This window comes from Microtus oregoni, unplaced genomic scaffold, assembly GCF_018167655.1.
Source record: "Microtus oregoni isolate MIOR12 unplaced genomic scaffold, Mior012 000020F_ref0000438, whole genome shotgun sequence".
NCBI classification, from domain to species: Eukaryota; Metazoa; Chordata; class Mammalia; order Rodentia; family Cricetidae; genus Microtus; species Microtus oregoni.
In genome coordinates, this window is record NW_024543079.1 from 14,429,094 (window position 1) to 14,454,114 (window position 25,021).

At 43.0% G+C, this 25,021-nt stretch overlaps 1 protein-coding gene across 1 annotated transcript in view; it reads left to right on the forward strand.

Annotated features, from left to right (window-relative positions):
* Nucleotides 1-25,021, forward strand: part of Pigu (phosphatidylinositol glycan anchor biosynthesis class U) — an 85,966-nt gene that overhangs the window by 24,153 nt on the left and 36,792 nt on the right. Inside the window, exons 5-7 of the mRNA XM_041670261.1 lie at nt 5,430-5,539; nt 8,851-8,951; nt 23,020-23,117. Coding sequence (XP_041526195.1) covers nt 5,430-5,539; nt 8,851-8,951; nt 23,020-23,117 — 309 coding nt within the window. The remainder of the gene's footprint in view (nt 1-5,429; nt 5,540-8,850; nt 8,952-23,019; nt 23,118-25,021) is intronic.

Genomic DNA, 25,021 nt, shown 5'->3' on the forward strand with positions numbered 1-25,021 from the left:
AGTAGAATTGGATTCCCAGTGTTGATAAATCTGTTTTCCTTCAGAGAGGAATTTGAAGGTAGGAGATTGAGCCCAGGGCCTTGGAAAATGCCAGGCAAGCGCCATACCACTAAGCTGCATCCCACACCCCCAGACCTAATCTTAATTAGAAAATTTGGCATATTGGGTTGGCAAGATTGCCTGGTCAGTAAACATGCTTGCTGGCAATCCCTGGGACCACATGGTGGACGAAGAGGGCTGGCTCTAGCAGTTGTCCTCTGACCTCCGTCAGCACTGCACAGCTCATGTGAGTTCCTGCATACAGACAAGCAGATCTAAAGAAGCATTTATGTAAAGTTTAGTAGTTTTTGGTGTGTGTGTAGCTTGTTTACTTGTCTTTGTTTTTTTCAAGCCAGAATTTCTCTGCATAGCCCTGGCTGTCCTGGAACTTACCATGGCTTCAAACTCAGATCTACCTGCCTTTGCCTCCCAAGTGCTGAGATTAAAGGTGTGTGCCACCATCAGCCAGTATAAAGTTTATTCTTAATTACGTAATAGCTAAGGAGAATTGTATCATGGGATCATTCTCCTCTTTAGGCCTCTGGGAGGATTAACAGATAAACCATGTATACTATGTACATAGTTATGAAAACAAAAGTCGGCTACCATCCTCCATCTGTGGCTGGGAGCCACTGAGTTAGGTCAGGGTAGGAGGAGGGTGCATCTTAGTGACCTTCTGTTACCAACTAATAGACCCAGAAACAGCAGTTGGCCTTTATGTTGCACTGTGATGGGTTAAAAAAAAAATAAAGTTGTTGAATTCTAGACTTTTAGGCCTCATAGAGTTTTAAAAAACATCTGGACTATGACCTTGTAATTTGATCCCATTTATAGGTTTTGGGAATATAGTGAACCCTTGAAATGGTGTAAAAACCATGTATATGTATGTGTAATGTTTTAGAGGGTCCACAGCTGTCTGACTCTTCCTCTAAGGGATTAAAAATTCAATTTAAAATGTTTTATTACATTTATGGGTGTTCTTAAGAACTACATTTAAGTTTTTATTACATTTATTTGTGTGTTGGGGCTGGCAAGTTGATATATATGCCACAGCAAATGTGTAGAGGTCAGAGGACAACCTATGGGAGTCAGTTCTCTTCACCTACGATGTAGGTCCCAGAGAATTGAACTCAGGATGTCAGGCTTGGTGGCATACACCCTTACCTGCTCTGCCATCTCACTGGCCCTAAGACCTATATTTCAGCATTACAGGCTTTGATTGCTAAGGCTGAGGAGTATATATCATACTAGTGTAGCATGATCTATAAGCTTTAGGGGAGGAGTTAACTATTCCAACAGTTCCCTTGAGGACCACAGATGAAATAACTGGGCATAAGATTCATAAGCTGATAATTCCACAGATAATTCCTAGCAAAGGCAGATCTCCGTGATTTCAAGACTAGCCTCATCTACATAGTGAAGCCCTGTCTTGAAAATAAATAAAAAGAAAAGATAGATTGTATGTTTCTGAGTTTATGTGTAAGCAGGATTTTTTTTCTTTTGTGTTTTAAAATTAAGAAAGGTGTGGTGTCTCATGCTTGGTAGATCCTGAGGCTACACAGAAAATTTGAGGCCAGCTTGGGATTTGTAAACCCTGTCTCAAACAACAATAACAAAGAAATAGAAAGAGGGAGAGAGAACTAAATGACCTCTTGTAGTTTTTTTGTTTGTTTTTGTTAATATGTATGAGTATTTGTGTGTTTGTATATGTACCATATATGTGCTTGGTGCTGGCAGAGGCCAGAAGAGGATGTCAGATACCCTGGAGCTGGAGTTACAGAGAGTTGAGAGTTACCATGTATATGCTGAGAGTGGAACCCAGGTCCTCTGCAGGTGTTCTTACCTTAATGACTGAGCCATCTGTCCAGCCGCTTGTGTGTGCATGCCTATGTGTTTTTTTTTTTCTTGTATTTTGAGACAGGGTTTCACTAAGTCCAGGATGACCTTGAACTTCTAATGGCCCTATCACTCCCAAGTGCCACTGTGCCCAGCTCACTGTGCTATTTCTTAGTGTACCCAAGGTTCTCTTATCCCCAAGACTGAATTAAAATGTAAAATATTTTTGTTTCCCTATTTCTGAAGTTCAGATTATTATGACTTTGACTCTTAGAGTGACTTTTACTTACACTGTGTCACATACGAACTCATTTTGAATGCCAGCTATTTATTTATTAATATATTTCCTTTTGTTTTTGTAGTGCTGGAAATCAAACTCAGTACCACTGCTCTATGATTGAGCTATATTCCCAGCCTTTTTGTTTGTATGTTTTGGACAGGGTCTTGGTGCATAGCTCACTCAAGTGGACCTAGAATTTGTGATTCTCCTGATTCAGCCTCTTTTTTCCCCCCCTTGCCGGAACAGGGTTTCTCTGTGTAGCCCTGGCTGTCCTGGAACTTGTTCTTTAAACCAAACTGGCCTGACGTCGAACCCAGAGACTCACCTGTCTCTGCCTCCCCGAGTGATGGGATTAAAGGTGTGCGCCACCACCACCTGGCCACTGATTCGGCACCTTGAGTACTGGGATTAGGGGTATGTTTCACCCCCATATGAATGCTGAAAGTAGCCGCTCTTAGTGCTAATATCACATCATATACTACTCTTTATTTTTTTCTTTTTCCAATGTTTAGGATAAAACCCAGAGCCTTATGCTTGTGAGGCAGTCTACTACTGAGGTACACTCCAAGCCTTTGTTACTTCATTATTCGTTTATTATGTGTGTACACATGCTATGGTACACACATGTGGAGTAAAACTTGCAGGGATTGGTTCTCTTCTTCCACTGTGTTGATCTCAGGGACTGAACTTAGGTCATTTGTCTTGATAGCAAGCTCCTTTACTTTCTTTTTTTTTTTTTAATTTATTTATTTATTAAAGATTTCTGTCTCTTCCCAGCCACCGCCTCCCATTTCCCTCCCCCTCCCCTAATTAAGTCCCCCCCCCCTCAGCCCGAAAAGCAATCAGCTCCTTTACTTTCTGAGCGCTCTTCTTGGCCTTGTTATTTTTTGAGATTGAGTCTCCATATGTAATTCAGACTGTCCTAGAACTAATTATGTACCCCTGATTGACCTCTCACTCGTGACCTTTCCTCAACCTCCTGGGTGCTGGGATTGCAGGTGTATGCTACCACATCTAGAATCATACTACATACTACTATTAATTTAGGTAGAATGTCAGCACATGTATTCCTCTACTAAAAGGCTCTACTTTGTAAAGGAGGGAGAATCATTCTCTTCAGTAGAGTTACTGAAGTAAGTTGTCTGTGCTCCAGTATATAATGCCTCCTTCCCGTGCTCATGCAAGCAACCCTAATTAAACTCAATTGGTCTTTGTCTCTCTGTCTCTAACTGGTCTCCCTACAACTGGTCTCTCTCTTTGTCTTTTGTCTCTTGGTCTGTCTCTGTCTCTCTGTCTTTGTCTCTCTCTCTCTCTCTCTCTCTCTCTCTCTCTCTCACACACACACACACACACACACACACACACACACATACACAGACACATGAAAATAGAAAGGTTGCCGGTTGGTGGTGATGTACGCCTTTAGTTCCAGCACTCGAGAGGCAGAGGCAGGCAGATCTCTATGATTTCCAGGTCAGCCTGGTCTACAGAGTGAGTTCCAGGACAGCCAGCATTGTTACATAGAGAAACCTGATGTGTGACTATTGGCTGAATGAATTCCCACAACAGAAACCCTGTCTCAAACAAACAAAACAAAAAATTAGATCTGGATGGCTCAGTGGTTAAGAGCACTGATTGATCTTCCAGAGAACCCAGGTTTAATTCCCAGCACCCACATGGCAGCTCACATCTATTCAAAACTCTAGTTCTAGGGGATCCAAAGCCCTCTTCTGGTCTTAATGGGCACCAAGGACTCAGGTGGTACACAGACACATGCCAGCAAAACACCCATAAACATAAAAGCAAATGGAACAGTGTAGAGCAGGAGTGAGAAGTGGGTAAGAGAGCAATGGGAGATGACTATGATCAAAATTGTCATATACATATCTGGAATTATCAAAGAATAAATAAAAATAACTTTTAAAAAGTCTCCATTTGGCCGGGCGGTGGTGGCGCACACCTTTAATCCCAGCACTTGGGAGGCAGAGGCAGGCGGATCTCTGTGAGTTCGAAGCCAGCCTGGTCTACAAGAGCTAGTTCCAGGACAGGCTCCAAAGCTACAGAGAAACCCTATCTTGGGGGAAAAAAGGGTTTTCATTTGTCAAAAGGATCCTTACACTATAGTCTGTAAACGTTTAGTCTTGGTAGGCCTTGAGACTCTATCCCTCTAGTCTACACAGCATCCTGGAAAACTGCCGCTGAGGGGACTTCCCACCCACCCTCTCCTCAGCTGTTAGCCTGAGACATATGACCTTGGCCTAATCTGCCCTTTGTTGTGATGAGGGTTCCCTTTTATTTATTTATTTTTTTTATTGACACAGCCAGTGTTTATTAAGTACACAGTTTATATGATAAACTCTTTTTTTTCTTTTTTTTTCCATTTCCTATTTTTTTTATTGAGAAAAGAAGAAAAAAAAACATAAACAAAAAACAAGTTTCCACCTCCTCCCAGCCTCCCATTTCCCTCCCCCTCCTCCCACCCTTCTCCCCTCCTCCCGCCCTTCTCCCCCTCCCCCCACGAGGGTTCCCTTTTAGAACCCAAGCCCTGAATTTGTTGGGATACACAAGGGAAGCAGAGAGCTTTCCACCTATGTGACTACCTCTGAACTCCAGCCCCCCAGCCACACCAGTCTCCTTTCTATTTCATGCCTCCTCTTTGGAGCTATAAAAGAAACCAACCAAACACACCTTTGAAACAGAAGAATGAGGAAGGGAACCTAAGATAACATGCATCCAGGTCATTGCAACTGCTTGGACATGTTTTGCTGATAGTGCTTTGAAGCCCTGCCACCACTGATGTCAACTCCCGGAATGACTAAGAAGTGGCTTTGCCATACCTTCAGTCATTGTTTGCCCACTGTGCTAAGTGTTAGGCCTACACAGAGAGCAAATAAAGTAACCCCAAACCCTTATGGAACTTACTCTCTAGGGAGGAGCCGGGCCCTCAGCAGTTACACAGGAGGGCAAGACCTAGAGTTGTGAGCGAGTATAGCAGGCAGCTAAAGGACTGTGTGTCCTTCAAGGGAGGGAGGACTGAGGTCTGCAGGCTGTGTGGGCGCTAACTAGGGGAGAGTTCTGGGAGCATGAGGAGCATTGTCTGTTCATGTGCTAGAACTCGGTGGGGGTAGGGTGGAGGAGCGAGTATGAGAGGGCCCTGAAGAAGTAGGGTAGGGCAGACAGTAGTATGTGGCCAGGGCAAAGGTTTTTGTCTTCATCCTAAAACAATGGCAAATCATCTGTTTTGTGTGTCTTGTGCACCCTCTCCCACTTCTAGTTTAAAAAACAGAAACTCCTCCTAGAACTGGACCAGTATGCCCCAGATGTGGCCGAACTCATCCGGACCCCTATGGAAATGCGATACATCCCTCTGAAAGTGGCCCTGTTGTAAGTATTCCCTTACAATTCAGAGCTCAGAGCCAACACATGCAAGGAAAATGTGATGAGACTTTCCCATGTTGTTTTAGAGATCTGTGGTCTTAGTCAGCGTGCATTTGCTGTAGTTCTCTTGCACAACTGGAGTTGTGGCCAGCGAAAGACACAGAGCCACTCTGTCTCTAATGAGACGAAGACTCACACAAGGGCGTGCACAATCAAACCCTTCACAAAGGCTTTCTGACTCAGTGCTGATCTGGGCTGGAACCTGCTTGGAACTAGTGTTTCTAAAAAGTGGTAGTTCTTCATTACTGGTGTATTGTATGAAATTCTGGTCTTCATCTGGTGGTTGTTTCACACAGCTTCTATATTTCCTGTACGCTTTAATCCCTGTTTCTAATTTAGAAAACTGAAGTAAAATACCCGTCTGGGCTAGGTGCCCAGCTGGAAGAGTGAGACCCGCCGATACTTCAAGAAAGAATTCTGTAGAGTAGTTATCGATGCCAGTGAGTGTAGCCTCTCAGGTTATTCCCCTTGGTGTCTCTGAGATAGGTGAAGTGGATTATTCAACCAACCGCAGTCATCAGATATGAATAACATGCCAACTTCTCGGAACACACATGGAACAAAACATACATTTTCTCACGGAAAAGCATGCCCGTAGAATTCTTAAGAATTAGGATCTGGGCATCCCAGCCTCAGGGGGCCTAAGGCAGAACGATTGCTTAGTTTGAAGCTAATCTGTGCTATGTAGCTTTATTGCATATCGGAAGTCAAGGGGCTGTAGAGGGAGCTCGGTTGGTAGGGGGCTTGCATAGCATATACAGGGTCCTGGTTTTGGTCCCCGGGACCAGATGTACTGGGCGGGGTGGTGCTTGTCTGTAACCCCACCACTTTGGAAGGAGGCAGGAGGATCAGAAGTTCAAGATCAGCTTCTCCTACGTAGTGAATTTGAAGCCAGTTTAGGTCATCTTAGATTCTATCCTGGGGAATGGGGTTTTTAGGAGCCTTTGCCCTGTGTATGAATTTCCTATTCAGAATTCCAGGTAGATGTCTAAGCAGCTGCCATTTCAATGTCACCCACTACTTAAAATGGTTTTGTGAATTTTTTTCCTATGAGATAATTTTGGTAATTTTGGTATTTCAGAAATTTGATGGAACTACTTTAATAGGACCAAAGGTTTAGCAACATAATGAATCCTTATGGACTCTTGTGTCCCCTGAGGGTAGTTTCATAAGAGCTGCAGCCATTTTTGTAAAGGTTGTGTAACATGTCTATCTGACTGCTGGGAAAAACAAACAAAAGAAAAACCACCAAACCCCAAAAGTTTCTAGGCCTTTGGTTTTAGAACTACTGATCTTATATTCCTATGAGGTAGAATTAGATTTAAGGTCATTATTTGAGAATAATTATCTTTTTCTAAGATACTGGTGTGTTTCTTCCTGTCAATCAGAATTATGTAACTGACCTTTCTTCCTTTGTCAGGAAACTCAGCCATGTCTGAGGCTGGTTATTGTGCATCTGTAGACCTGTCTAAGGCTGATATGTTCAGCTGTAGTCTGTCTTAGGCTGGTTATTGTACAGCTGTAGTCTGTCTGAGGCTAGTTATTGTACAGCTGCAGTCTGTCTGAGGCTAGTTATTGTACAGCTGTAGTCTGTCTGAAGCTAGTTATTGTACAGCTGTAGTCTGTCTGAAGCTAGTTATTGTACAGCTGCAGTCTGTCTGAGGCTAGTTATTGTACAGCTGTAGTCTGTCTGAGGCTGGTTATTGTACAGCTGTAGTCTGTCTGAGGCTAGTTATTGTACAGCTGTAGTCTGTCTGAGGCTAGTTATTGTACAGCTGTAGTCTGTCTGAGGCTAGTTATTGTACAGCTGCAGTCTGTCTGAGGCTAGTTATTGTACAGCTGTAGTCTGTCTGAGGCTGGTTATTGTACAGCTGCAGTCTGTCTGAGGCTAGTTATTGTACAGCTGTAGTCTGTCTGAGGCTGGTTATTGTACAGCTGTAGTCTGTCTGAGGCTAGTTATTGTACAGCTGTAGTCTGTCTGAGGCTGGTTATTGTACAGTTGTAGACTGAGGCTGGTTATTGTACAGCTGTAGTCTGTCTGAGGCTGGTTATTGTACAGCTGTAGTCTGTCTGAGGCTGGTTATTGTACAGCTGCAGTCTGTCTGAAACTGATATTGTACTGCTCTAGTTCTTTGGTTTTCCAAATCTGTCTTTACCTTTTTTTTCTTCTTCTGTATTTCCCCTGGTCTTGATTATGGCTGGTTTTACTTCTTGACTATTTTATTTATTTGTTCTCATTTTAGCAGATGCAAATCTTTTGTAGAAGCAGGACAGAAATAAATAAAAAGAATCCTCACTGACTAAGTAAGACTTTCCAACTCAAAGCACTTCAGATTCGTTTTCTGATTCCATTCCTTCCTACTTTAGGGGAAAGGACCCCAGCTTAACTTTTTCCTAATGGTCTGTCAAGATCCTGTGGAGTTCTATGCCAGATAACTTGTAGAATTTAGAGGATACATTGTTCATGGTCTGAGTCAGGGGATACTGCTGACTACAAAGAGGGCTTCATAGAGAGAATGTTGGCTTTAGAACTAGGAAGATTTTTGCATATATTTAATAGCTTGTAAAAACTTGGGCAAGTTAATAACTGAATCTCAGTTTCCTTGTATGCAAAAGTAAGATAATGCTCCTGGGCCAAATGGTCCACCTGTCCTCCCAGCACTTGGGAGTGGAAGCTGGAGGGTCATTCCCAGCTGCTTAGAGTTCAAGGCCGGTTTGGGTTGTGGAGACCTTGTCTCAAAAACAAAACAAAAAGCCTGGCCTGTGGTAGTGGCACAGGCCTTTAATCCCAGCTCTAGGGAGGCAGAGGCAGGCGAATCTCTGAGTTCAAGGCAGGCCTGGTCTACAAGAGCTAGTTCCAGGACAGGCACCAAAGCTACACAGAGAAACCCTGTCTTGGAAAAAAACAAAAACAAAAACAAAAAAACAACCAAACTCCAAAAAAGCCCTAACAAACCAAAATAGAACCACAAAAATCCCCCACTAAAAATGAAACGAAAACTGGAATGTTTTTGTTAGTTTATATGATCTTTGTTATTATTATATGGAAATGTGACGGCTTTGAATGTGCCCATAGCGTAATGTCGAGTGCCTTTGCTCACCGATACCAAGCCCCGCTAGCCTCTTGTATTTGGATAACTCATTTTTAAGGAGTTTCTTCCTTTTTGTAAATGAGTTGAACGTCATGGCTGTGGTGACCAGGATTCTCTGGTCCATTGATCAGGTTTACTAATGACAAATACGTGTGTTTTCCCCAGCTACCTCCTGAATCCCTATACGATCCTGTCTTGTGTTGCCAAATCTACCTGCGCCATCAACAACACCCTCATTGCTTTCTTCATTTTGACCACAATGAAAGGTAAGGCGCCCAAGAAGAGTATAAAATAGGCAGGACTTTATTACACCTATGTTCCAGATTTTTCTTTTCTTTTAAGCAGCATAAGCTGCACATGGTAGCACATACCTATAATCCCAACAATTGGGAGGTTAAGCCAAGAGGATAAGGAATTCAAGGCCAGCCTATGTTGTATAGCAAGAATTTGACTCAAAAAGAAAGAAAAAAATACAATATTTTTTAGAAATTACACACAAATAATAAAAGATTATTTTTTATTAATAATCTTTTAGAAAATGGAGCTAAGCCGAGAAAAAAAAGTTAGTCCTAAAATATCTATTACTCAGAGAATCGCTATTGACATAGTCTTTTAAAAAATGTTTCAAAAGAATTATAATGAGAATGTCAGTGGTGCATAACCCTAGGTCAGCTGTTATGTTCTCTCAGTTTAGCTGACTTTAAGTAGGAGAACTACTGTATAGTGTCAAGGCCAGCCTTTGTTGTTGTTTTGAGCCAGGCTGTTTTGTTTTGACTACAAGCTCCTGCCACCACCTCCCTAGTGCTGGTGTTACAGGCTTGTGCCATCACTTCTGGTTAGTTCAGTTTTTTTTGAGCAATACTTTGTGTGTTCATGGGGATGCATATGCCATGGTCCATGTGTGTAGGGCAGAAGACAGCTCTGTAGTTAGTTCTCGCCTCCTACCCTTTTTTTTTTTTTTTTTTGAGACAGGAGACAGTTTCTCTGTGTAGCCTTGAACCAGGCAAGCCTCAAACTCACCTGCCTCTGCCTCCCAAATTCTGGGATTAAAGGCTTGCACCACTATTACCCAGCTCTCCTACCTTTTTCTGGATTCTGAGATAGGATTTGGGTCATTGTACTTTCACAAGTACCTTTACCATTGAACCATTTTGCTTGTCTGTTTTGAGACAGGGTCTCACTGTGTATCCCTGGCTGACCTGGAACTTGCTCTGTAGACCAGCATAACCTTGAACTCAAAGAGCTCTACCTGGGTAGCACACACATGGCATCTCAAACATCTCAACCATCTGTAACTCTAGCCCTAAGGGATCCAGTGTTCTCTTCTAGCCTTTACAAGTTCTGTTCACACATGGTACACAGACATACGTGCAGGCAGAGCATCCATACATATAAAATAAAAATAAAGGTTAAAACTTTAAGAAAATATGTTTGTTAAAATCTGTTCTTAGTTGCTTAATTCTGGTACTTATGTACTGTCATTTCAAAGATGGTTCTGGATAAATGAAGACCAGAACAAGTGATCAATCTGCCATTTTAACCATGTCTTTTCCATTCACATATGGGCCATATTTTACAGTTTCTCCCATTTTTCTTTCAGACTTTTAGATATTATATATAATAACCATTGCCACAAAAATATTCCGGCCAGGCGTGGTGGTGCAGTCTTTAATCCCGGTAATTGAGGAGTAGCGATGGGTGGAGCTCTGTGACTTTAAGGCCAGACTGGTCTAGTAGTGAGTTCCGGGACAGACAGAGCTACAGAGTGAGACCCTTCCTTGTAGTAATACGGGCGGAGGGGCTGCGTCCCCAACACCCCAGCCGTCTGCATGGCTTATGCCCGAAATAACAACACACAAACTGTATTCATTTAATCACTGCTTGGCCCATTTCTATCTAGCCTCTTCTAGGCTAATTCTCACATATTAATTTAGCCCATTTCTAATCATCTGTGTTGCGCCCCTAGGTGCGCTTACCGGGAAGATTCTAGCCTATGTCCATCCTGGGTCGGAGCTTCATTGCGTGCATCTGCCCAGGAGCCAGGAGCATGGTGTCTCTCTGAGGCGTCTGCTCCCGAGAGGAGAGCTGTGGAGTCTGAGCTCACTTCCTCTTCCTCCCAGCGTTCTGTTCTGTTTACTCCTCCCACCTATCTTCTAACCAATAAAATGGGCTAAGGCAGTTCCTTTATTAGCCAATGACCTTCCTCCATCACTTCCTGTCTCAAAATATAAAACAAAACGAAAGGTTATTTAACAAACCACTCCAAAACCCAGTTACTTAAAACAACCACAAAATGAACTCAGGTCACACTTTCTTATAAGCTAGAGACCAGCTGGTCTGTGTGGACATGACTAGTCATTGTACCAGTTTCACTGGCTCATTTATGCCTTCAGGAGCAAGCTGGGTTTACTAATCTAGGTAGGCCCCCTGCTACAGGGCTGTCATCCTCCTGCATTGGGGGCCTAATTTAAGCATGTTGTTCCTCTAAGAATGGGAGAAGCATACTAGACATCAAACGCAAAGAGGTGACATTTTTTTTTTCTTTCTTTTTGGTGTTTTGAGACAGAGCTTTTCTGTGTAATAGCCCTAGTTATCCTGGAGCTCACTCTGTAGACTAGGCTGGCCTCTAAGTCATAGAAATTTGCCTGCTTCTGCTCCTGAGTGCTGAGGTTAAGGGCATATAACACCAATCTCTGGGCCAGGCATGGAATTTTAAAGTTTCTGGTTGCATCATATATTTTAATATCTCGTTGATCAAAATATAATACATGGGCCAGTTGTGGTTACTTGTGCCTGTAATTTTAGCACCCAGGAATCAGAGGCAGGAGGATTGCCACAAATTAAACGACAGCCTTATCTGTAATAGTGAGTTCTAGGCCAGCTTGAGTGACAGTGAGACCGTAACCCCAAAACAAAACAAAGCAAAGCAAAAATAAATAATCAGAAAAGGTGAGGTGACTTATCTTGTCCACCATGGTAAGGTACTGTAAAATTGACAGAAAGCCTGGACATAGGGAGGGATGGAGATCTGAAGCCAGCTAGTAACATGATCCCATATATATATCAACATTTTTCTGTGTTTTTTTTTTTTTGCATTAGTTCCTTTTTTATTGCTGTGACAAAACACTGTGGCCAAGGCAACTTATAGAAGAAAGGGTTTATTTGAGGTTTGCAGTTCCAGACAGTGAGAGTCCATCATCATCATGGCAGGATTATGACAGCATGGACCAGCTGTTGAGAACTCATATCTAAACCCACAAACAGAAGCAGAGAACATACTGGGAGTGACATGAGTCTTTTGAAACCTCCAAGCCAGCTCCCAGAAACATACCTACCCCAACAAGGCCACACCTCCTAATCTTCTCAATCAGTTCTACCAACTGGGGATCAAGTAATCAAAACTATGAGCCTATATGGGAGCCGTTCTCCTTCACATTCCTGTGGTTTGTTTTAGAGAGAGAGAGTCTGCCATGCTGTAGAGGTTGGTTTTAAACTTATAATCTTCCTTTTGTAGTTTTCTAAGTGCTCAGATGATCATATCCAGATGTAAGCTGGGCTTTATTTTGTTTTTATAAAATTGTGTTGATTATGTGTCTGAGTGTGTGTGAGCGTGTACATGCATGCCACAGCATACTTGCGGAGGTAAGAAAACAACTTTGGGATTTGATTTTCACCTTCCACTGTGTGCCCTGGGGATTGAACTCATGCAGTCAGGCACTGTGCCATGTGCTGTAGCTGCTGAGCTATCTCACCAGTCTGAGTTTGTTTGTTTGGTTTTTTCTTTGAGGCTGAGCCTCACTTTTTTTTTTAATATTTATTTATTTATTTATTTATTTATTATATATACAACATTCTGCCTCAATGTATGCCCGCACGCCAGAGCAGGGCGCCAGATCTCAGTACAGATGGTTGTGAGCCACCATGTGGTTGCTGGGAATTGAACTCAGGACCTCTGGAAGAGCAGCCAGTACTCTTAACCTCTGAGCCATCTCTCCAGCCCCCTGAGCCTCACTTTTTAACCCTGATCTCAAGCTTGATCTCTTCATCAGGCTGGCCTCAAACTCACCACCTGCCTCTGTCTCCTGAATGCTCGGATTAAAAGTGTGTGTCACTTTGACCAGTCCAAATCTTCCTGTTTTTTTGAATACTATTCCATTGTGTGAATGAATATATGTAGATTCTTTTTTAGATTTAATTTTTAATTATGTATATATGCATGTGGGGGCTATGCTTCAGAGTGTTGGGTCCTTGGAGCTGGAGTTAGAGATGGCTGTGGGTGCTGGAAATTGAACGTAGATCTTCTGGAAGAGCAGCAAGTTCTCTTAACCACTGAGCCATCTCTACAACCCCTCCCCCTTTTTGAGAAAAGGTTTTGATATGTAACCCAGATAGACTTCAAACTCAGGATGTAGGCCAGACCAGCCTGGGTCTCTTGATTCCAAGTGTTGGCATTATAGGTATGTTTCAACCACCATGCCCAGCTTAGAACATTTGTAATCAATTTAATATTAGGTAATTTCCTAATATTTAGCTAATTAAATACTACTACAATTAGCTTTGTCATTTGTATTAATTTTTTGCATTTACAACCAGGGGAATCATTGTGTTACTGCTCTCATGATTTCTTAAAGGTTTTGCTAAATTTATATTCTTATAAAATATCCCTATCATAAGAATGCTTATTTCCAAACACTATTGCTTAATCATTTGTAAGATCAAGAGAAGTGGTCATGTGACATCATGTATCATGGAACTGTTTATGTACAGTGTACTGACCTTTTGCAGGGAAGCACAGAAGAATGACTTAGCTCTTTGTAAGACATTGTTTCTTCTAAATTTCTTAGGTTGTTTTTTCTTTAGGCCTTTTAGTTTAATTTGTTGGGTTATTTATAATATTACAGCCAGGGATGTAGCTCAGTGCATAAAGCCCCTAGCTTCAGTCTCCAGTGCTGAAAAAAATACTCGTATAACTTGAATTTTCTTGTTCTGAAGGTTGTGGTCATTTTGCAGCAAGCACTTCTATTTTTGAGACAGGTTTTCTCTGTGTAAGAATCCTAGCTGTCCTGGAACTAGCCCTTGTAGACCAGGCTGGCCCCGAACTCACAGAAATTCACCTGCTCTGCCTCTCGAGTGCTGGGATTAAGGTGTGCACCACCATCACCCGACCTCCCTTCTTGCTCAGCCTTCTAAGTAGCTGGGATATGTGTTACCATCAGTGCTAAAAACAAAAGTGACATTTTCAGCACTAATGGTGATACATATCCCAGTCACTTGGAAGGCTGAGCAAGAAGGGTCCCTTGAACTTAAATGCTGAAGGCTTAACTTGGACATCATAAGACCTCTACTCAGGTAAAATAATAATAATAATAATAATAATAATAATAATAATAATAATAATAATAATATAGTAGTAACATGTTCCATTATGAACATTGCCAGCTGACTTAACACGTTTGTATGACCCTTCTGGGAGGCATTTATCAATAGTCTTAAAATGTTTGTATTTTTATTTATTTATTTATTTATTTATTTATCTTGAGACAGAGTTTCTGTGTAGCTCTGGTTGTTCTGGAACTTACTATGTAGACCAGGCTGGCCTTGAACTCCATAGACATTTGCCTGCCTCTGCTTTCTGAGTGCTGGTACTAAAGGCGTGCACTATAATACCTGGCTTATTCTACTTTTGAGAGCCTATCTATCCTAAAGTCATGCAAAGGGCTGGGGATGTAGCTCACTTGGTAGAGCACTTTCCTAGCATGCACAAAGCCCTGGTTCCAATTCCCAACACTGCATACATTGTGTGTGCTGGTGTACTTTCTAAAGTAATACAGACATTAAACACACACTTGTCATTTTCTTTATACCTTTAATTTTAATTTTAAAAATTAGAAGTGGTTCAAGCATTTGTAGGAATCAAAGCAATCTAAGCACACCAGAGAAAAAGCAAGCCTTCTCACTCCACCCATCCATGTCGCACACATTTGTTCTGCAGCCTGGCTCTTTCCGTTGCTGGACATTTGTTTTCCACTGTTGTCCGCTATAAATAGAGACTATCACAGTGTTCCTAATCTATTAAAATATTTGAAGAATTCTGTCTTAGCCACATCTCTCTGAACCACGTTGACTCTTCCACTATAATAGTAATGCCTGTAATATTGGGTAAAACTGAATCAGTTTGTCATTCCTCAACCTTTGTTTCTGTACTTCACACTTGCAGTACATAAATGCTAAAGCTAAAGATGGGATAATTCACTTTCTTGTGTCTCTTGACTTTTGAGACAGTCTCGCACTGACTTCTGTCTATTACGGTTCAGATAGAGGCTGAGATCTAGATGGTGTGGTGATACAGTGGGTCTGGAGGGAAACTGTCCATTCACCTTCCTTTTCCTCGTCTGTAAGACTGGATGGTAGTCGTGACTAAAAGGCCTGTTTTAGAGCACGGGGCATGCTCACGTCCTGTCTGGGACAGAGCAGGTGCTCAGAGTTCCATCATCCCTGGTTTGGCTGGACTGCCTTCACACAGACTGCGCTGTTGAGAGAGCACAGGTGCCAAGGGATGTAAATGCACTGGGCTTCGACCCTGGCTGCTCCTCCGCCTCCTGTTGCCTCTGATGCTGGTGCAATTTTCTTTTCTGAGGTCTCATGGGACCTCAGCTCTTTTGGTCAGAATCCAGTCTGTCCCGCTGGCAGTCTGTCCTGAGACAGGTCACTGTCTGTGACCCAGTCTCTGACTCTGTGTATTCCTTGCTAAGTCCATGGTGTAGCACAAACTCTAACTGCTCCCAACAATAAAAACCTGGAGTCAGCTATCAGGTGTGAAAGCTGAAGGACTAGAGGAGCAGAGCAGCCAGCTACTAGAGTTCTTACCTTATCAGTGCTCAGATCAAAGGGCTGCTCCTGTCCTCAGACTGCCTCAAACTGACTGTCTCCTCCCAGCCGTTCACTCCTGTCTCCACCTCCCCACTGTTAGGCTTAAAGGCACCTGATTCCAAGTGCTGGGATCACCTTTGTGTGAGCTCTGTTTCTCCTTTAGACTGGAGCAGTTTCTTACTGCCCAGGGTATCCTTGAACTAGCAGAGCTCCACCTGACTTTGTGTGTGCCACCACTGCCTGGCTTCTCATGATTTAACTCTGCATTCTGATCTTTGTTAAAACACAAACAGAATATCACCACACCATATGCTGAGTCAGTCCCCTGGCTTTTCCTTGTTTCGTTCCTGTGTCTCTTTCCTGCTCTGCCCTGCTGTTGTACCACCCACCCAGGCCATCATGAAGGTGCAGTCCCGAGCGGCACCTTCTTGCAGAGGCTTGTTTTGGCCCCCACCCTGATGCAGAGAGTTGGAAAACATATTCAGAGTTAGATTGGGTAATGCCGTTCCCTGATATGGCAACCAGTGCCCATATCAACTTAGCTAATGTATCCTAATGTTTCTGTGACGAGGCCAAAGGTGAAGTTTTGCTCATGAAACCTAGTGCTTCTATGGGCTGTGCTCGCAAATACTAGTAAATTGTTTTATTTGGGGGTAAAACTCATATTCTTTTTGGCACAGTTCTCCCTAGTTAGCCATTATTTCAGTTGTAGTCTGGTAGGTGTTTACTTTTTATTATTTGTGGAACTAAACCCTATGCTCTTATCTCTGCCTGCTTGTTGAGACTTTAGATGGAAGATTGTAACTTTTACTCAAGTATATTAGCAAAACCAGGTGGTGGTGGTGGCGCATGCCTTTAATCCCAGCACTCAGGAGGCAGAGGCAGGCGGATCTCTGAGTTCGAGGCCAGCCAGGTCTATAAAAGCTAGTTCCAGGACAGCCTCCAAAGCTACAGAGAAACCCTGTCTCGGGGAAAAAAAATCAAAAACCAAAAAAGTATATTAGCTCTACACACAAAAAAAAAAAATATATATATATATATATATATAAATGGGCCAGGAATGTAGCACATTTGGTGGGGTGCTTGCCTAGCTGATATAATCCTTAACAATGAATGCATAAACTAGAGTTGGTGGCCTATGCCTGAAGTCCTAGCATTTGGAAAATAGAGAAAGGAAGATTAGAGATTCAAGGTCATCCTCAAGTGCACCGCAAGCCCAAGGCCAGTCTGAGCTATGTGAGACCCTGTATCAAAAGAAAAAAAGGGAGTGAAGTGTCTCTTGTGGATGCTGGTCACTTTCTGCCTCTCATTCTGGGTTCTGAAACTCATTATTTTGAAATTTTTCATTTGTCTTCATCCTCATGGTTCACATGTTTTTCTTTTTGTTATTGCTTTGTTTGTCATCTTGAGACAGAATCTTAGGTACCCTAGACTGACCTTGAACTCACTAGTTAGCTGAGAATCAGTTGAACTTGATTTCCCCAGCCTCCATTTCCCTTTCCTGTCCTATAGACCGCCCCCCCCCCCGCCCCCCCCCCCCCCCCCCCCCGGGCCCATTCTTCTAGCTCCTCCTTCCAGCCTCCCCATTTGCCTTGTTGTGTTAGTTAACATCCCCCTGTTCTTAGGACACCATTCACCTCACCCTACTGCTTTGCCAATGCTATTTTCCTTAGATGCTGGGTCTCTCCTCCTCACTGTTCCAAACTCAGGTGTAGCCCTGATGGGCTTGTCTGTTTCCACTGTACTTCTGTCTTATATTTTGTATTGTTTACCGGGAGCACTGTGAGGACATGAACTGAGTCACGGTCTCCCTGACACCCAGCATGTTTGACACAGCGCAAACTCTGGCACTGTTTGCTTATTGTACAGTTTGTCTAAAATATTTAGTAACCTTTTCCTTCTTTTCATCTTCCCTGCCCCTGTGCCAATCACTTTTCTTCCTAACTCAATGCCTTCTTACCCCTTTTAGATTTCTGCACAACTTAGCAGTTCCTCCTAAGTCTGTACCTCCATATGTTCTCTTACTTCTGCTTAGGTTGTGTGTGTGCCCATCCATGCCTGTCCCCAGGCCACTGGATAGGGTAGCACCGTGTTTCTACCCCAGAATTCAGGTGTCAGCCATTGCCATGCCCCTGGCATTGTGAGCCTCAACTGCTCCTCTGGGTGATCTGATCCATTCTAATGTCAGGCTTGTGTTACGCCTTCCTCAGGCCACATTACCCTCTCTAATGCTCTGGGAGGTCTTCCTCAAGACGTGCTTGTTTTTCTTTCTTTCTGACTGTCTTTTTTTTTCCTTTGATGTGCTTGTTTTCTTTATGTCTGTCTTTTTTTCCTTTTTTTCCCCCCTCTGATGTGTTTGTTTTTCTTTCTGTCTGTCTTTTTTTTTTTCACCCCCTGAACCAGGGTTTCTCTGTGTAGCCCTGGCTGTCTTGGAACTCACACCTTTAGACTAGGCTGGCCTCGAACTCAGAGATCTGCCTGCTTCTGCTCCTGAGTGCTGGGATTAATGGCATGCCATCACACCCAGCTATGTACTTTTTAAAAGGATTTCCTGTGTATTGTTGAATGATGTTCATTTATTCAGTTATGCGTTCATCACGTGTGCTGCAAAAGGTGGAAGAGATTCAAAATTAAGAATTATTGCCCTTGCCGGGCGGTGGTGGCGCACGCCTTTAATCCCAGCACTCGGGAGGCAGAGGCAGGCGGATCTCTGTGAGTTCGAGGCCAGCCTGGTCTACAAGAGCTAGTTCCAGGACTGGAACCAAAAGCTACGGAGAAACCCTGTCTCGAAAAATAAAAAAAAAAAAAAAAAAAAAAAGAATTATTGCCCTTGGGCTGGAGAGATGGCTCAGCGGTTAAGAGCACTGCCTGCTCTTCCAAAGGTCCTGAGTTCAATTCCCAGCAACCACATGGTGGCTCACAACCATCTGTAATGAGGTCTGGTGCCCTCTTCTGGCCTGCAGGCATACACACAAACTGAATATTGTATACATAATAAGTAAATAAATATTTTTAAAAAAAAGAATTATTGCCCTTGAGAAATTCCTAAAACAGATAGGGAAGAAAGAACAAACCGGCATTGCTAGAAGACAGCAGACTAGGCTGCTTAGCAAGAGTTAAAAGTATGGACTGGGGCAGTTGGGCAACTCAAGTTTCTTAAACTTGTTTCTGTGCCTTGGTTTCTTTACTGGTGGAATGAGTAAAATATGTGATTTTTATGACATTTAGTGTGTCACAGGAAAATGAGCTAAAGGTAGTTCTTTCCCAAGTCTGTTGTGATGTTTCCTCAGGGCCTCTTTGAGTCTGGCACATTCTTGAGGTAGACACTACACATGCATGTCACCTAGTAACTGAGCAATCAGTGTTAGCTGTGGCTTCTTTTGTTACCTCTGCTCGTGTTCCACATGCTGCTGAAGGTGACAGGACAGCTCAGTCAGGAGGAGGAGCCTGAGTGGGAGAGCCTGTGTGGTGCGTGTTGTGGCGGAAGGCGGGATGTGTAGGCAAGGGTGAACAGGAAAGCTGAAGAGACAAAACGAAGATACTGAGGATCTTGTTTGCTCTTGGAGTTTGAACTTAATCTGACTGATAAGATGTGACATTCAGAAGTCTGTTTGGTTTTGTGTTGTTTTTAATGAGCCAGGTTTATTTGTTCATTTCCTGCATTTGAGAAACTTTTCAATGATGCTATTGTCTAGAGATTCTTTGCCATAGTCCTTAACCACTACACAACTGCAGCCAACCTCCTTATGGGGTTCCCCTCTTGATTAATTTTACAAAGGCCCACCCATTCCCCTAGTCTCTTGCTGTCATCAAATTTGTGTGTTTTGCTGCTCGGGACAGTCTCCACCAACTTGACATATACAACTGGAAGCAAGCACACAAAGATAGGCTTGGCACTTGTCTAAGGCTTTGGCAACTCTGAGAATTCCACACGGTAGGACATTGTGGTTGAGAGTGGTTTTCAGTACTTGTTGTTGTAAAGCAGTATGGATGCCCATTACAGCCCCATGAGTTATGGGTGGAGTCCAATCTTGAATTGCACTTGAGCCCCTGCTACCACACGACATAGCAGCAATGGGAAAAGACTGTTTCTTCTGTTTGTTTTGTTTTTTTGTTTTTGAGACAGGATCTCATGTAGCCCAGGCTGGTTTCATCTAAGCCAAAGGTGTCCTTGAGCTCCTGATATCCTGCAATGTTATAGTTGTGTACTGCCATGCCTGACTGGGTCTTTGTAGATAAGTCACTGTTTTAGAAGGAGGAGCCAAGAAGAAAGAGACTGTGAACACTGGTGATAGTTGAGAGCAAGAGCTGACTTACTTCAGAGGTGAATCTGGGCTTGCGCACTGGAGTAAGAGGAAATGTGGGGCTGAGGTACCCAGCTGGACTTGATGCCACTTATTAATAGACAGCTTGGTGGGACAGATTCTCCCTTCTTAAGATTTCCATCTAGGCACTGGGAATGTAGCTCAGTGGTAGAGCACTTGCCTAGCAAGGTCCTGGTTTATAATCCCTAAGACTAATAAAAAAACGATATTTAAGATATCATCCAAGGGCTGGGTGTGGTGGCAGATGCCTTTAATCCTAGCACCCAGGAGTCAGAGGCAGGAGAATATCTGTGAGTTTAAGGACAAGCTGGTCTACATAGTCAATTCTAGGACAGCCAGGGCTATGTAGAGAGACCATGTCTCTAAATTAATTCATTCATAATAAAAAGGAAGGCAGAATGTTTTCTCCTTATCTGCAGCGCACATTTTCTAAGACATTTCTCAGCTCTCTCTACCCCTCTGCTAGCCTTTTTCCTCTCTGGGCCTTATAGACAGCTGTTCCAGACAAGTATTTATTGATCGTAGGCAATTAGGGCAGGAGGTAACTATTTCTTCCACTCTCTGGTGTCTCCTGGGGCAGAGGGGGAGGTGAAGGTCATGTGTTTTCACCTCATCTGTCTGAATGAAGGAGATGGAGCTGTAGCCTCCCTGCTCTCACAGCCCTTAATGGGCCTTTCCTTTCTCCAGCTACCAGATATGGAGAAAAGCAGGTGAAATAAGAAATTCTCTCTAGCATTTCCACACTCTTAGCCAATCTCCCACAAACTGTTATTCAAGGAATCCCAAGCCTACTTTTGCTTTGAGCTAAGCAAAGCACCTTTCCCACGGTGCCACCTCCCTTTCTTAGGGTGACCTGGTTCCAGTTCCAGATCTGTACAGCTCAGTAGGTAGGAGGAGGCCTCCCCTGGTATCAGGACTTGGCTAGGCCTGTCCCTGTCTTTGCTCAGTTGTAGCAAGTACCTGAATTTCAGATTTTGTCCGTCACTCACTGCAGCAGTGGGACAGCCTTGTTCCGGGAATTCTGCTCTTTGTCCTTTACGTCCAACTCCCCCTTTCTCTGCCATTCTACTTACTGCACTGTCCACCACGATGGTTCTTAGTCTGTAGTGTCTTGGTTTGAAGAATGGATTGTTTGGAGTTCTTTTTTTCTACTTTTTCATCTTTTAAAAAAAGAACCTATTTTTAAGAGTAACATATAACATAAGGGTTTCATCATGATGTTTCTCTCCTCCAGCTTGTTCCCCTTCTTCCCCACTTAGTACCCCCCTATGCTTTTAAAGCATGCATTTTATTACTACATTTCCCACCTTCTTTAAACTATTTTCCATGCCTGTCATAATCCCCTTCTAATTCTTTCTTTTTCTTTTTCTTTTTTATTAAAAATTTCTGCCTCCTCCCGCCTCCCATTTCCCTCCCCCCTCCCCATCCCCTTCTAATTCTATCACACGCATATGTCCCTAGCCTTTTCTCTTCCCCAAGGTGACTCCTGTATGTTTCAAGTATATAGACTGCTTGAGGAGATGGTGAGATTGACTTGGGGAGGGGGATGGTGAGATTGACTAGGGGGGATGGTGAGATTGACTAGGGGGGATGGTGAGATTGACTAGGGGGGATGGTGAGATTGACTTGGGGGAATGGTGAGATTGACTTGAGGGGATGGTGAGATTGACTTGGGGGGATGGTGAGATTGACTTGAGGGGATGGTGAGATTGACTTGGGGGGATGGTGAGATTGACTAGGGGGGATGGTGAGATTGACTTGGGGGAATGGTGAGATTGACTTGAGGGGATGGTGAGATTGACTAGGGGGGATGGTGAGATTGACTGGGGGGGATGGTGAGATTGACTTGAGGGGATGGTGAGATTGACTAGGGGGGATGGTGAGATTGACTGAGGGGGATGGTGAGATTGACTAGGGGGGATGGTGAGATTGCAATCAAGTAAACAGAGGAGTGAGTGAACGACCTGGAGCTTGAGAAAGGTGTGAACTTCCTCGGTTTGAGAAGAGTGAGAGGTTTCTCTTCTTGTGAAACACAAGTAAGAAGATTTCTGTTATTTTTAGTAAAGAGTTGATTCTACACTCAGGAGAGTGACCATGAGTTTTATTGTTTTATAAACCATAATCATATGAGACACGCGCTTTGAACCATTATATTCAGCTGATTTCTAGGTCACATTGAAGCCTGAATCGAAACCTCTCACCTTGATATTAAGGTACCTAGTTGTCTTAAAACATCTGAAAGGGAATAGCTGTTGTCATTGGTTTTTTTTTCCCCTGTTTTTTTGGTCATAGAGTTTCTCTTTGTAGATCAGGCTGTCCTTGAACTCAGAGATCCACCTGCCTCTGCCTCCTGAGTGCTGGGATCAAAGGTGTGTGCTACCACTACCTGGCTATGTTCATTTTTAAAGTTTTTAAAGAAAACAGACAAGCTGAGTCTGATGGTATAAGCCATATCGCTTAAAATGTCACTTAACAAGGTATCATATCTTTTCACATCATCACAGATTCTTTCATTACATGCTTAATGACTCCCTAGTGGTCTATTTCTGTAGGGAGTAGCCTCATTGATGAAAGGAATGTACTCTTAGCTGGATTTGATGGTTTATGTTTGTTACCCCAGCACTTGGAGGACTTAGGCAAAAGGATTGCTACAAGGTTGATGTCAGCTTAGGCTACAAAGTGAGACCTAAAAATAAAGCATCAATAATATGTTTTTATTTGGAAAAGAAGAAACAGTCAAGATAGAGGTATTTCAGAGTGATGAGCTGTTGTGATATCCAGAGGGCTGGGTTTCAGAGCTCTGAATATCATGAACAGTAGTTTCAGGTTAAAGAACTTGGTGCCTCAAACATGGATGTTAATAGATGTTATCTCTTTCTAAATCTTTGGGTTAAGGTTTTGTAAAAATCAATCTGGATATGAAAAATTCTTAAGAAACATGTCTGTGACAATGCAGGTTGATTTTGACTTCCGTGGTTTCCTTTCATGGGATCAAAGCCAAGTATTTATTGTTTGGGTTTGCACAGTACCTTGCATATGAGGAGCACTTGGCAGGTAATTGGGCAGTTAGGAGTTTGGTGTTGTGTGAGATCTTGATTGATGAGGCTGGGTTATTCTACACCTTTGTTTCTTTTCACAGGCAGCGTTTTCCTCAGTGCTATTTTTCTTGCTTTAGCAACATACCAGTCTCTGTACCCAGTCACCTTGTTTGCCCCAGGACTTCTCTATCTCCTCCAGGTAAGCAATTGCTGGTGCCAGTGCCTAAGTGACACTTGGTACATGGTCTGGTTCCTTCAGGGGGCTGGGGAGGAATCGCATGGGAAATGAATGGCTACAGGGATTAGCTCAGTGGTTGAATGTTTGCCTCATACACATGAGGCCCTGTTTCAATCCCTGGTGCCACAACAAAACAAAGCAGACTTTAATGTGCTGGCTTTGTGGGAGCCTAGCCAGTTTGGATGTTCACCTTCCTAGATATGGACGGAGAGGACCTAGGACTTAACACAGGGCAGGGAACCCGGACTGCTCTGTGGACTGGAGAGGGAGGGGGAGAGGAGTGGGGAGAGGGGGAGAAGGGTGGGAGGAGGGGGAGAAGGGTGGGAGGAGGGGAAGGGAAATGGGAGGCTGGGAGGAGGTGGAAACTTGTTTTTTGTTTATGTTTTTTTTTCTTCTTTTCGCAATAAAAAAAAATCAAAAAAAAAACCAAAAAAAAAAAAAAAACAAAAGCACCTCTCAAAATATTCCAAGAAAAAAAAAAAAGTATTGCTGGGAGTTGGTCTTCCTGCTCCCACTTAAAAAACAAGGGAGTCTTCATGGCCACTAAGTTTTAGATGTGTCTGTCATTGCAAGTGTGTAGGGTGTAGGGACAGTTCACTTAGAATATTTGTAGTTGGAATCCACCAAACACTGGGCACTTTCTTTTTCTTTCTTTCTTTTTTTTTTATATTTCATTTATTTATTATGTATACAACATTCTGCCTCCATGTATGCCTGAAGGCCAGAAGAGGGCGCCAGATCTCATTACAGATGGTTGTGAGCCACCATGTGGTTGCTGGGAATTGAACTCAGCCAGTGCTCTTAACCACTGAGCCATCTCTCCAGCCCTGGGCACTTTCTTCTACACCTGATGTACATAGATCTCTTTGAGCTCATTTATGTTTTTATTTCTTAATAATTGCTCTTGCCTTGTAAGGTTCTTACAGTGATTACACAAAATGGCAATTTTAAAAAATAAAAATTTATTTTATGTGCATTTGCGTTTTGCATGCATGTATGTATGTCTGTGTGAGGGCTCCAGATTTCCTGGAACTGGAGTTACAGACAGTTACAAACTGCCTTGTGAGAGCTGGGAATTGAATCTGAGTCTTCTGGAAAAGCAGCCAGTGAGTGCTCTTAACTACTGATCCACCTTTCCAGTTCCCCAAAATGGCAAATTTTAAATAGCATCTGCTATTTTCAGTAAGCAGTTGACTCCACACTAGTGAAAGTAATGGTTGGTATTGTCTTTTTTTTTTTTTTTTTTTTTTTGATTTTCGAGACAGGGTTTCTCTGTAGCTTTTGGTTACTGTCCTGGAACTAGCTCTTGTAGACCAGGCTGGTCTCAAACTCACAGAGATCCACCTGCCTCTGCTTCCCGAGTGCTGGGATTAAAGGCGTGCGCCACCACTGCCCGGCGGTATTGTCTTATTTTGAAGCACAAGGCACCAACCAGCCTTCCACCATTACACCTGGCTGACCTCTGCACTACTTCAGAATGTAGTGAGTGGTGACTCTAGAACCCAGCAATTGCAGAGTATGAAGTACTGATATCTGTGGAGAGCAGCCTGCATGTGAGGCACTTACGTTAAGGCCTCTGCAGACATCATCCCATTTCAGCTTTAAAGAACTTAATGGGGTAGATTGTATTTTTAGCCATAGAGTAAATATATTTCATTTAGACACACAAATTAGAACTAGAATGTTAAGAGGTTTATTCTGTTAATCCATCAGATGACAGCACTGCACTGTGAGCTCAGGCAGTCTGACTCAGGAGCTTGCTTTCCAATCAGCTCTTTTTTCATCTTTTTCCTTTTTATGTATTTATTAAAGATTTCTGTCTCCTCCCCGCCACCGCCTCCCATTTTCCTCCCCCTCCCCCGATC